General features: G+C 40.9%; 1 protein-coding gene across 7 annotated transcripts; it reads right to left on the minus strand.

Annotated features, from left to right (window-relative positions):
- Positions 1-606: 606 nt before the first annotated feature.
- On the minus strand, positions 607-12,162 carry LOC127312694 (cell division cycle protein 27 homolog B). 7 transcript variants are annotated; one of them, XM_051343232.2, is made up of 16 exons: positions 11,819-12,151; positions 10,358-10,430; positions 10,073-10,182; positions 8,722-8,768; positions 8,534-8,631; positions 7,726-8,024; positions 7,046-7,195; positions 5,929-6,070; positions 3,885-4,099; positions 3,731-3,796; positions 3,123-3,242; positions 2,969-3,045; positions 2,592-2,711; positions 1,940-2,159; positions 1,541-1,822; positions 607-1,296 (listed from the first exon to the last, which is right to left on the minus strand). In XM_051343232.2, the coding sequence occupies exons 1-16, from the start codon at positions 11,921-11,923 to the stop codon at positions 1,243-1,245; spliced, it is 2,178 nt and encodes a 725-aa protein (XP_051199192.1). In that variant the 5' UTR covers positions 11,924-12,151; the 3' UTR covers positions 607-1,242. The 7 variants fall into 7 exon arrangements, 6 of the variants coding, with proteins under 6 accessions (XP_051199192.1, XP_051199191.1, XP_051199190.1 ...); XM_051343231.2 differs by having other exon boundaries at positions 5,824-6,061; positions 11,819-12,150; XM_051343230.2 differs by having other exon boundaries at positions 5,824-6,070; positions 7,046-7,192; positions 11,819-12,149.
- Between the last annotated feature and the right edge of the window lie 911 nt (positions 12,163-13,073).

The following is a 13,073-nucleotide window of genomic DNA, read 5'->3' on the forward strand; positions in this document are numbered from 1 at the left end:
CTGCCTACAATGGTTAGCAAGGCGCCAATGACTCATAGCTGCAACCCATCTAGCCGCGGGTTAGGTAGAGCTCAGGGCGAGGAGTAGACTTTTTTTTTTTATGGAGAGGAGTAGACTTTGGCATGTGTGGGTGGTTTTGCCGGCGCCGTCTCTGGCTGCCTGGCAATAGTGTATCTTCCTGTACTTGGACGATGTCATTTCTCCTTCAGGCTTAATACAAAACACGCAGATCTCCCGCGTGTATTTTAAAAAGAAAAATCCTGTTACAACCCATCGGCTGCGCCAGTAGAAGACCTTACTTCAAAGCATGAGCTTCAGCCGTAAAAGCATCGTGCACAAACTCAGTTTTGTATTGTTTGCTGATGAAATTCTCGTTACTACCTCGGATTACTGCACCCGTAGTCCCTCTCAAAGAATCTTAGTCAAATGAAGCGTGTTTTTTATGAGCTTCAGCCGTAAAAGTGTGGTTAGCCACAAAAGTAATATTCTATGACCGAACTGGCTGTCCCATTTGGCATCAATATTTTAAGCCATGCTTTTGTGGGTAGCCACACTTTTGTGGCTAACCACACTTTGGCTTGGCAAATTATGGCTAGAAACCAAACAGACCATTAACTGATAATTTTCTTACTAATGATGCCAGGAATCATAAGACTACTACTACAACAGCATGGTAAGATAACGAAATGTTACAATTTCTTTGGATGCAAATCCACACATATTCCCTAAATTTATCTCCCCACTACTTACAGTGGAACCCGTAGACTAACTCATCAGCGTATCCTTCCTCCTGCCTTCTTCAAAGCTTTTGACTGCTTGATTCATGCCTTCAAATTAAGCACCAGAGAAGTAAATTGGTGCAATTCACAATCTGCTCGATTCGGAATGATCTTTTTATCCTTGGATGACCTCCGTTATTTCTTGATCGTTTCTTTTGGTATTGGGACAATTGTACAGTGATACAGGCTTCAATGCCAACACTCAACTTGTACACCTAAACTACTACAGCTACTATGCTTGTGCTGTCAGTCTACGGGTTACAGCTAATGCTACAAAACTGGATGTATCCTAATGCCCTGAGAAAATACATAGGAACAGTCAATTCTGATTCCACGTGTTGGTTTTCTTCCTTCAAGCCCTGATTTCCTCGGAAAGCGCAAGCAGGCCAGGATTCCAAACAGCACAAGCAGAAAACCATAGATCCAGGTAAACTTCCATTTCTCATTGTGCTTTTGAGTTAAGTTACAGGTCATCCTCGATCAGATCATCTGGAAGGTGTACTTTCTCCATTGCAGCCTGCCAAACATCAGACAAACATGTAACTCAGTATTCAAACACAGGCGATTCCAACCGATGAGATCAGCATGGTAATGGAAATTAAAATAAAAGCAAGTGAACAATTTAACTAGCAATTGTTACTGGGCCATGCTAGGAAGATAGATACAGGATAGTTTATTTATAACAAGAACTAGTGCAGGAAACAAAAAAGACTGAAGGGGAGAAGCACACAGGTAATAAGTAAAATATGATACTGTCATACCTTGATTATAGCAAGGTCAGCAGCGGGAGGTTTCAAATCTAGGGCAGTGCCGAAACAAAATACAGCCTTGTCGAGAATATTTAGTTGCTTGTATATCTTCCCCATAAGTGCATACATACTACTCTCACGAGGTGCAATCTCTCTTAGCCGCTCCAACTCATCCAGAGCTTCCGGATATTTTTTAAGGCCTACCAGAATTAAAGCTTTCTGATACTTGGGAAGCGGATTCTTCTTATCAGAAAATATAGCTTTATCCATCATCTCCAGTGCATCCTCATTCCTCTAAAAAAAAGTTCAAAATCGACAAGAGGTTGTTATGCATTGGCCAGGAGACGATGAGACTAATTTGGAGAGGGGAAGTGGAACCAGAAACTAGCTATAGTTATTGACAATGTCAACCTTTAGAGCATGTAAGGCCATCCCAAGATAGCACATAAGAACAGAAGACCGAGGATTTATCTGAAATGCCCTTCTGAAATGATGCTCTGCAAACTCGAACTTTTCCTGGCGAAGGTACACCACTCCAAGCCCATACCAGGCATTGTAGTGCCTTTCATCCACCTGAAGTGCACATCGGTAGAATTTAACACTGTTCTCGTAATCCTCCAATGCAGAATATCTACAGTTCAAAGGAATGGCAGTAGGATCAAAATAAATTAACACATGATCTCAACCCATTAATAAAGGATGAAATTGTAAAGTGTGCCAACTAAAAAGATTGTCCAAGTGCCAGCAACAAAATGTTAAAAACATACTTTGCTGGTGATTAGAAACCACACGGTATTCTCAGCTCAATCAAAATCACAATTGAATCAAGGTATTTAGGATGTGAAGCTAGTTTCCACATGTCATTGGATAACTTATACACTAGATGGTCAAACTTTGGATTTAAACGAGTCAAAATCAGATGATCATTCGTAGTTAGATAAGTACGGTTTGACAATATGTTGGTACATCTAACAAGTTTACGGACCTAAATACGCAACCTCAGGTTCAGGGACATTACTCAAATGGAAATACAGAATCAATAATTATGGGAGGCAAAACATACTCGTGACCACATAGAGTGTGAGCGTATGCAACTCTCGGGTCAATCTGTACAGCACGCTGGAAGTTTTTCAGAGCAGTCTCATGATCTTTACGCAATGCAAAGCAATTTCCCACTGCACACCTGTTGCACATTCCAAACAAACAAAGTAGAAAATATCACATTTATGCAAATTTGCATTTGTAACCTAGGCTCATAAAGCTTTTGTTTCCATATTCCTCAAATTTTGTTTGTGCAAACCCAGTGTCTCAGTTCAAACAAAAAGGTACCATTGCAAAATGAAGAGATAAAATAAAATGTACTGAGAAAAGATAATGGTCCAACATGGTTATTCACTTTCTTCTTTTTTTTTGGGGGGGGGGGGGGGCCAACCGGCATACCATGCTTGAGGAGATAGTCGATCAACAGAAATAAGCTCTTGAGCAAGGTAACTTATCCGCATCTCCTCATTCAAATGCTGCGAGAGAAGCATGTGAGGTGGGAGCTAAAAGTGGCTATAAAGTAGGCAAGCACAACAGCAGTGAGTTCACTTACATAAAGAACAGTAGAGTAGATGTCCATTCCCTCCAATGTGCAGGGTGATAATCGATGCGCTAACTCAAAGAAATGATTAGCTTCTAAATAATCCACCAGTTCAAAATATGCCTTCCCAACCTGCATGGTGAACCAAAATGAAAACAAGCCAAAGAAAATATATTTGCATGCTATTCAATATTCATTTATATAAATGGTAAAAATGGCATGAATTTCATAAAGTAGAGCTGATCAACTATTAAAGTGGGCTTTAAATATCTAACATCAGTAGTAAAATGAGATTGTCAGGGATGCCCACTCAAATAATAACTGTTCAGGGTCAATACTCCAGTTGCAACTTTATGAACGCCATTTTACAAGATACCAAAAAGCAGCATAAACTGTAATATTCCATCAAATATACCACCCTGAATGAAGTACGTCCGCAGTTGATTTAAGTCATTTTAACATTCCATCAAACAAGGTTTTCATCAGAAATACTCATTACTATGCAGTCCCTATATATATAATATTGCATGACATACAATATAAATGTAACATTTTGATTACATTAATCAAAAAAATGTAACGAATTCTCCAATCATCTACGAGTATTACAGAAATTGTACCTGGCATAAAACCCATCCAGTATTAAATTGTGGCTCTGGGAGTTTTCTATAGACCTCTAGTGCTTCCTGAACATTAGAAGTGGATGAAATTGGTCACGCGGTTGGATGGTTTGTTAGAATTTATGTCTTTGTAACACTAACATCTTTAATATACCTGGCACTTAAACAAGCATGATAGCCTATAGCCTTCCCCAAGTGTCCGCAGAAGTCCCAATAGCTCTCTGATACCAGTCACCAATTTGGAGTCTTGTGACAGGATTCGCTCAGGTTTATCTTGCTCAAAGCATCTTCCTTCAGCTATACTTACAGAAGATGAGGTTGCTGCTATATTATCTGTCCACATCTCGTCAACAGCTTCATACCTGCTTCCTGAGACTCAGAAAAACAAATCACATCATTCATGTGAAGATGACTGAGAAGAAGAACATACCATGCCATGTTTTTGGCACAATCTAATGCAAATATTATTCCTAGAAAGTAAAACAATATTGACCCTTTAGCAGCCATAGATGCTGGGTCCCTAAAATAGGTTTTCATAGAAAAAAAATACTTTCAATACTTCATCATTGTGATCTGTAAAATTTTCCACATGCAAGTGAGAAGTGTGAACTATCATGGAATGATAAAGAGTGAATAACACTTTGAGGGTCCTTGTATTACGCCTGTGTCACTTATGTTGGTAGAGGCTAGGGTTCTACCGGGTCTAGGGCGGAGGTTGTAAGGGTAGGAGTGAGGGCGGAGAGGTTGGAGAGCTCGGCGCCGGCGGCTGGGCGCCGTCGCGGAGGAAGGAGGTGGCGGCTAGGGTTGGTGCGGCGGGCGCAGGGATCTCCCGTCTCCCTTCAGGAGACGAGACAGTAATGATACTGAATTATTGTCTGATTAATCTCGAAGGGATACAAGTGTTTATATAGGAGGACGGCCTCCTCGAAACCCTAATTTACTTGGGCTAAGCCCCTAATTTACTTGGGCTAAGCCCACAACTAGCCACTAGTGGGCTTCCTGCGCGTATAGGTCAAACCGACCATAACATATGTCCTCCAAATGCAAATGGCTATGTGTGCCCTCAACTCTTTTAAGTGAGTAATTACTGATTCAAGAGCACTGTGCTTTGCTAACCCTGAAGACAAACGTGTGACCTTGACCCTGGAGGCCTGGACATGTGAGATGTCCTGCATGCAGAGTCATTTTATGGGCGTAATGAGCAGGCTTTATCACAGCTTCCTTCGGGTTTTAGCCAATCTGCTCTAAATCCCAATACCCAGATGAATCCCTCATTCCCTATCTCACCTTCCCTTATTTACCCTATATATACCAATCCCCTGTGCAAAAAAATAGAGGCACCTAATAGTCTCAAGTGCTTGAGCTGCCTGCCTGCCTGGCATTGTCATGGTCACGTGCTGACATCAAAGGAGTCAAGGAGCCATGTCAGCTTTCAGGGCCAGTGAAACACGTTTGGAAAGACAATGACTCGCTTAACATAGTCTAGGGGCACAAAGAGCGATTTTAGGAGTTGGGGAATGTAAGTGTCGTAGTTTAAAGACCCTTGGCAGCAAAAAGAAATATCTTTTCAAGGATACTTTCCACAAATCAAACAAAATGGCATGCCACGTCAAAGAAAGTAAATACATAATCTTGTGTATACGGTATGTAGAAAAAAAACTGCAAGTAAATAAGGACAGGCATCTTATAGACGCTTAAGATATTGAAGGAGCAGATAATGTTCTGGCAGTATTATAGACGCTTAAGATATTGAACTGGCTTAGGAGATATGATAGAAAAAACATATTAGTGTCATGGATCAGCAAAAAACATAAAGTAATCCTATCATATTTGTTAATAACCTTAACGATTTTTAAAAATTGATGTCAAACGTGCAATTTCCAAATGGAAGCGCAAAAACAGTACAAGTATAGGCACAAGAAACAGGATAGCAGAATGATTTAATATAACTAATTTAAACTCATAAACAGAACAGAAACATGTAAATAAATATGCAGATACGTCCAGATTGCACAGGTACATAACAACATATCAACCACATCTTGATACGTTTATACAATTAGATGGATCATTCGCATTGAAACGATAATCACCTTCGTCAAAATTTTCTGTAGCCCGTGGCTTTCCTTTCCTAACTTGCACGGAACGTTCTGTTGAACACAATTTTGATGATGTGGACGAGTTTACTCGCAATTTACCTGACGAATGATCTGTTCCATTCCCTCCAAACTGAGATATATTTGAATTTGAATTTATTGGTGTATCCCTAGAAAGTCTTGCACTTCTTCGAGGTATTGACTCACTACTCTGATTAAAGAGCCTTCCAGTAACCTGAAAAGGCTTCAAGTCTAATATCATCATAAGCAAAAATGAAGCATGAACTGTAATTTAGAAGAATATGCTGACTTTTAACAGAAGTAACATGAAAGAAGGTGTACAGCCAGACCTAAATACTACAACAATAAAAGCATATAGAGGCTATGTAGGTCAGATTGCATGGACATCTAATAGAGGGTAATAAAATTTTAAAAAATATCAAGGAAACGAAGATCTTCAACATACAGAATTAGCTACTAACCAGATTCATATTCACTGAGTATTACATCATGGATGAACTTACAGCAACAAAATGAGAACGTTACAGAAAATATTTAGATTATAGCAATCTTTCAGTTTTTAATACCATCTCATTGTACATAGCATTACTGGAATGTGAAGAGGATAAAAAAGATATAGACAACCAGCAACAGAAGCAATAATCTAGCAGGTAAAAAAACATCACCATGATAGTATTTCATCAGTCAAGGAACTACCAAGCCAAGTGTACTGTGGGTTTACTGGGGCTGTTACATATTGGCATAATTGACTGGTGCTGGAAAATGGAGCTAGTTGCACGATATAGGGATTATTAACTAATGTACAATGCAGACCACTATGTAACAGCAAAGAAAATAAAAACATGAGTGCAACCTTAATACTGTGGATCACTGAGTTTTAGCAAGGATCTGAAATCCTAAATCTTGATGCAAAGGACCAAGTAGGAAGTGAAGACAGTGTTCACAATTAATATTGAAGCAAGCAACATGAGCTGAGCAATTGGAAAATATCAGCATGCCTTAGTTGAAGTCAAGTTTGCATTTACTCCCGTCATCATATCATTTTCAGAGAAACCTCTGTGTTTTAATTAAAATACAAAAGAGGTGTATCTGGTATCTCACAATAAGACAAACACCTAGAAGTTCCAAACAAGGGACACAACACAAGAAGAAAAAATCAGAGTTGCAAGAGGATAGATTGCAATTGATAAACAACCACCTTCTTCAGTCTTGCTTCATCCAGGTATTTTCTTCTCAGTGGTTGGTTCACTGCATTCATCTTTGGTTTGGCTGGAGCATCACCAATAATTGTATTCTGATAGGCATGGACATTCCTAAACAGTGGTGGTGGAACAATACCAGAAGTCTGCTAAATGAAATCAAGTAAAAAACAACTTAGCAACAGAGACAAGTCAGAAAAGTTATGAACTAAATCTTCAAAATGAAGGAACAAGGTGTCCAAGGACTGAAGATTTAGTTCATAATAATACTAATGTCAAAATAATGACACCATTCTGGTTAACAGAGCTTCAAAGATTAAAAATAGCTGTCAGGCTTTTCGCATAATTATTATTTTGACATCAGTTCATTTTCAGAGCTTCCAGAACTGATGTCAAAATAATAATTATGTGAAAAGCCTCACAGCTATTTTTAATCTTTGAAGCTCTGTTAGCCAGAATGATGTCATATTGTTGCAATGGATTGGACCGAAAAGGAAGTGGGTGGATCAAAGATGCAGGTTCTGGAGAATTTTTCAGTATAACAATAAGACATCTATGCCAGTGCCACCAAACGTGAAAATAAGACATTCCTGCTGCTTAGCATGCTTCTTGTAACTGTTGATTCTATATTGCCATATAACCTAATGAGCGAAGAATCAAATAGGTTTCTAGTAATAACCTGTGTTACAGTTGGTGATGGGCTATCAAACTGTCCTACATTAGATGGTACACTGTTCTGCACATGCAATGCAGTTGCTCTTAAATGAGGATAACCAGGTACTTCAGCTGTGTTGTTAGCATGCAGTTGTTTTATTTGCTTTGGGCTGATATCCACGAGGCTGGCTGATACATTAGAAGATAGAACCCGGTTTTCATTGACAAAGTTTGACTTCTCCAAATTTGATGTCGATGTGTGTTCCTGCTGGAGACGTAGAGCAGTTGCTTCGCTGAAACATTCATTTGCATCTTCAGCAACACCTACAAGAAGGTAACAAAATTTCAGTATATGTTTATAACTTCCTGCTTTTCAAAGTGTAGATTTCTATATTTCTTTTCACTGAGGGACAATGAATATTGAGGCATTGTGTAAATCGTAGAGAAATGTGAGAAAACATGAGTGTCTCCCACTAGGCATATAAATGAGCATAGTGGCAATGCTAATGCTCTGCCTTATTGATAAAAAATATCGATTAACTGACAATAACATGAAGCTAATCAAGAAAAGGTTGGATGCACTGCAATTCTTTTATGCAGCAACACACAAACATTCTGATATACAGGATTCCTCATATTTCCAAATGTTAAGGTACAAGCAAGACAGACGTTTGCGATGCAATGTTTCGGAAGGTGCACTCTGGAAAATATGCATCGTATTTTTCATTCTGTACTCCCAAACTAATTAAAACTTCGTTATGAAGGCTTCTAATCAAACAGAAAAAGTGTAGGCCTACTAGAAAATTCCAATTGTGGATGTCTAATGCACCAACCTAGTATACACAATTCCTCGTATGCTGCCCATAAAAGAGGGTCTAGAGTCAAAGCTTGTGTAAATTGCTCAGCTGCTGGTGCCACTCTGCCAGTGTACCTACAAGGAGATGAGCTATATATAATGAACCATGTGCCATAAATCAAAACATACTACGGACACGATTCAGTTCTGTCATGGATAACAGACCTGTAAATTAATCCAAGAAGGTAATGTCCTGTCGCACCACTTGGAACCTGAACAAAGGATGAGAATCGACAGGATTAACAATATGGCCAAAAATTTAAAGCAGGCAAAGATGTGACTGGTTTACTTCTCCAGCAATCTTAGAAAAATGACCAATGAAAAGAAAAACCAGTCACATCTTTGCAATTTTATTCTAGGGTGAAGAATAAAATGCCCCAGAGAACTGGAAGCGATCAATAAAAATTTAGTTTTCATTTATGGCATAGTGCAATTGCTTCGGCGGGCAATAAATATCAAAGGGGTCTAATGTTCTTCAAGAGTTCCAAGTATTTACTTACTCTCTCTCTCCGTCCCTAAATAGGTGGCATATAAAATTAGATAAAATGTCAAAGTTTGACCAAAACTATATACTCCCTCCGATTCAAAATAATAGCCCAAAAGTTGATGTATCTAGACATGTTTTAGTGTGTAGATACATCCATTTTAAGACAATTAATTTGAACTAGAGGGAGTACCAAAATATGAAGATTTGTAGTATAAAATCAATATCAATAGATTCATCATAAGATATATTTGCATAATATAATTATTTAATATATAGTTATTCATATTTTTTTCAATATATTTGGTCAAAGTTTGAAAACAGTGACTTTTTTTACTAAGTTTATACGCCACCTCCTATGGGACAGAGGGAGTAGTCCATAAATCATGAAAAACACAATGCATCCATGTTTTTAGTTCCAGTTTTGGAAACCACAAGATAACATGGAACAAATGTTCTTTCTTAGAACCGATGCTGTTTCAGGGCAACCCAGATAAGTGCTCGAGTTTTTAGGCACACTTATTACAATTACAACCACCGAATGACATAGTTTCAGACACACAGGAAACATATCATGTTTAAAACGGGAAACTACAAATGGAGGCCAAGCTACATGTAGCTATTTATATTATAAAAATTCAGAAATAATATTTTAAAGTTTCAAAAAAAAACTGAAACAAAATTCTAGATGTAGCCAATGATGAAGTCTACAAACGTGCAAAATCTTAATCTGAAATTCTTTGTATTTGTTCATATGTTCCCTCGACATAAAATCTAACAAGTTTTATAGTTTTGAAATGTGCACTATTCACTATACTCAGATTCACACATTTGTTATTTTTGTATAGCCTAGAATACAAAAAAAAAATCACATTGAGAATTTGCACGTTATAGATTTCATTATTGGGTACATCATGGAAAAAAATTAGGCTTTTTTAAACCCTAAAAATATGATTTCTGAATTTTTAAAATAAAGAGCTACATGTAGCTCGGCCTCCATTTGTCCACTCTCGTTTGGAACATGTTATATACCTCAACGTTTGGTTCATTGACTGGACATAGAGTTTCTTCAGCTTCCCGCAAGAGGTTCATTCGAAAGCATGATATAGCAAACAAGTACCGAGACTCCGGCAACTTCTTACCTAGATAGCATACAGGAATAATAAACCAAAAAATTAGCAGCTAAAATGGAAAAAGATAGTAAAACTTGGGACATAACAAAACAACAGAGAATATGTTCAAATGGATGAACAAAATGCATGCCGGCGTTCTTCTTATTTCCAAGGCATATACTCAACTGTGAGCAGACATTATTACCTTTCAATATGTGGTATGCAGCATAGGGCTGGTTGTTGTGGAGGTAGCAAGTCGCTAGCAATTGCACATTGGTCTGTACAGAGGAAAAAGGGCAAGGATATTTAGTATAACATTGAACTGCAAACAGATTTAGAAAATAGTTTTGCCACAGAACTGCAAACAGCTTTATAACATATGGCATACAACATAGAACAGGAGGAATGGCAAGGGAAAAATGTGTTATCTCTCAAATTGTATCATTGTTGAATTTGCTTTTGGATTTGTCCTTTCAAGGTGTGTGTTTCAAAATTGACGCACTGAAGGCACAGCCGGGAGCTGGCGCTATGCTGCATGTACCCTATACAGAATGTGCTTCCCCATAGTATGGCCCCTCATTATCCTTATGAAAGTTTGGCATGTCAAAGACGTCATGACAAAAATAGCACTGTATAAAAATTAGACGGACATATATAAAATGAGGAACTGGCATGGGTACTGCCTTTCCATTAAAAAGAGGTTGTTTTGAAAACTACAGACATGTGGACTTGTTTTTAGTCAAGTCAAAAAAAAACATCAGGACTACTTCTGACTGGTTGTACTATACTATTGTTTATAGATCAAGGTCAATGATCTGGATAGTGGCCGATAGACTCCCCAAACCTTACTTGAAGCATATGTAGGAGGAATCCCGTAGGAAAAAATAACATGAGGTCCTGTCAATAAAAGATTGAAACGGCATTGACAGTCAGTCATCGACTTTTCGATCTAACCATTTCCGTGAGAGTGGGCGCTAAAATAGCTCATATAATGGAGTGCTTCTTGACCAAACTCTGGATGGAGAGTTAGCACTAGATGCGACAGCACACTAAGCCAATTAGGCCGGATCTTTATAATTCCGTTGTTTCTAGAGTTAGACTGGTCTCTCTCCTGATCTCTCCACCACAGCAGGAATCATCTTATAGATGCCCTAACTTGCTTTAGATTCGCAGCTGCTAAAATAATAACCAATGTGACGCAGAATTGACACTAGAAACCACAAACTGTGATGTTTGATTTACATACAGAGAAACCTGGCTACCTGAGTCCCTGAAAACCACAGCGAGGAGTGGAAATGAATAACTAAGCCGACACGCTCCAGCTAGCGAAACAAGCTAATCTACGCTACTCTGCATAAACCGCTGGAAAATCAGTCAAAAGCGCGCTACTCCGGCTACAAGCAAATTCAAACAGTTTCTAGATTAAGCCGTTGCTGTCATAACGGCCGCCGAACCCTAGCCCGAATCCCACGGCTCAATCTCACGCGGTCCTGGACAGTAGAAAAAAAAACGCAAAAAAATAAACGCTGAATCGAGCCGAGCAGGTGAAGCCCGGGGCCGTACCGCGGCCCCGCGCCAACAGAAGTCCCGATCTACGGGGTCCGGGCCGTTCCCCAGGAAGGAGCGGAGCAAATCGAGAGCATGGGGGAGCGGGGGTGGTGGTTACCTCGGCGGGGAACTGGGCGCAGAGGCGCTCGCAGAGGAAGACGGCGTTGCGGTTCATGAAGAGGCGGAGGCTGGCGTGGACGCGGTCCACCATTAGGGTTTCCATCGCCACGGCGAGGGCCGCCGCCGCCGCCGCGCGACGCGGGTGTGGGAGAGGGCGAGCGAGGAAGCGGGGGCGTGCCCTGGTTTGAATCACGGGCGCCGGGTGGATTCGGATTCTGGGTGCGGGCGATTTGGACGGGCTGGGGGTTTGTTTCCAACGGATCGGGGGGAGAGAGAGAGAGGGCAGCGAGCGTGGAGCCCCCGGTGTGGTTTGAATTGTCTGGCTGCTGTGTGATGTGATTGATGAGATGTGATGCTCTGCCCTGCGCAGCGGCGTAGAGGGAGGTCACGTGTGACCGGCTGTGCGGAATGTGAACGTTGGATCGGTATCATGTCGAACTTGCGTTTGGCTGAGAACATGTGTTTTTTTTTTTTTTTTGAGAGTACCACCCGCAGCATGAACTCAACACCGGCTGAACCAAGTCAGCCACCAACGACAAAACAACAAAGACATGGAAGAACCTACCCTAAGCTAAACGACAAAACCGTGTCTCGGCGATGCTAGAAACCCTCGAAGAACGATAACTCCAAGAGGGCTCTCCTTGTCAACGCACCATGAAAGGAGAACGTGGCGGAACTCGGGCGGCCCCGACAAGGCATCGTCTCGGAGTTGCCAGCTATGGCGTGCATGGCAACCTCGGACAGCGGGGAGCACCGGAAGAAAGCACCAGGACCAACATGACGTGTCTCCAAACGCGAAACTCCCAACAGAGGAACGACATCGAGAACGCCGCCATCACGCCGAGAAGGACCTAGGCTTTCGCCCGAAGACAACAACCAAAAACAGGCGGGAGCGCGGGAGACGCTGACACACCTCGGCGATGCCTCCAATGAGGGACACGACACCCGCGGGCGCCGTCGCCGCCGGCCCAACAAGTCAGGCAGGTCTTTCGACCATATTGCCGCTCGACTCCGCGCCTCCGAGCTTTGGAGTAATCCTGTCCAAGGAGAAACACACCGCCGCCACCGCAGCTCCTCGACATCATCGTTGCGAAAAGCAATGGTCTCCAACACGACGGCACGAACCACCAGCTCCAGCCTCCACAAGAACAACGCAGCAACTCCGCACCACCTCCGGCAAGAGCCAGGCCGTCTCCGGCACACCCGCTCCAGGTACAGCCAACAGACAACCCGGTCCAAAAAAAACAGATCTT

Source organism: Lolium perenne, chromosome 7 (assembly GCF_019359855.2).
Source record: "Lolium perenne isolate Kyuss_39 chromosome 7, Kyuss_2.0, whole genome shotgun sequence".
In the NCBI taxonomy this organism is placed as follows: Eukaryota; Viridiplantae; Streptophyta; class Magnoliopsida; order Poales; family Poaceae; genus Lolium; species Lolium perenne.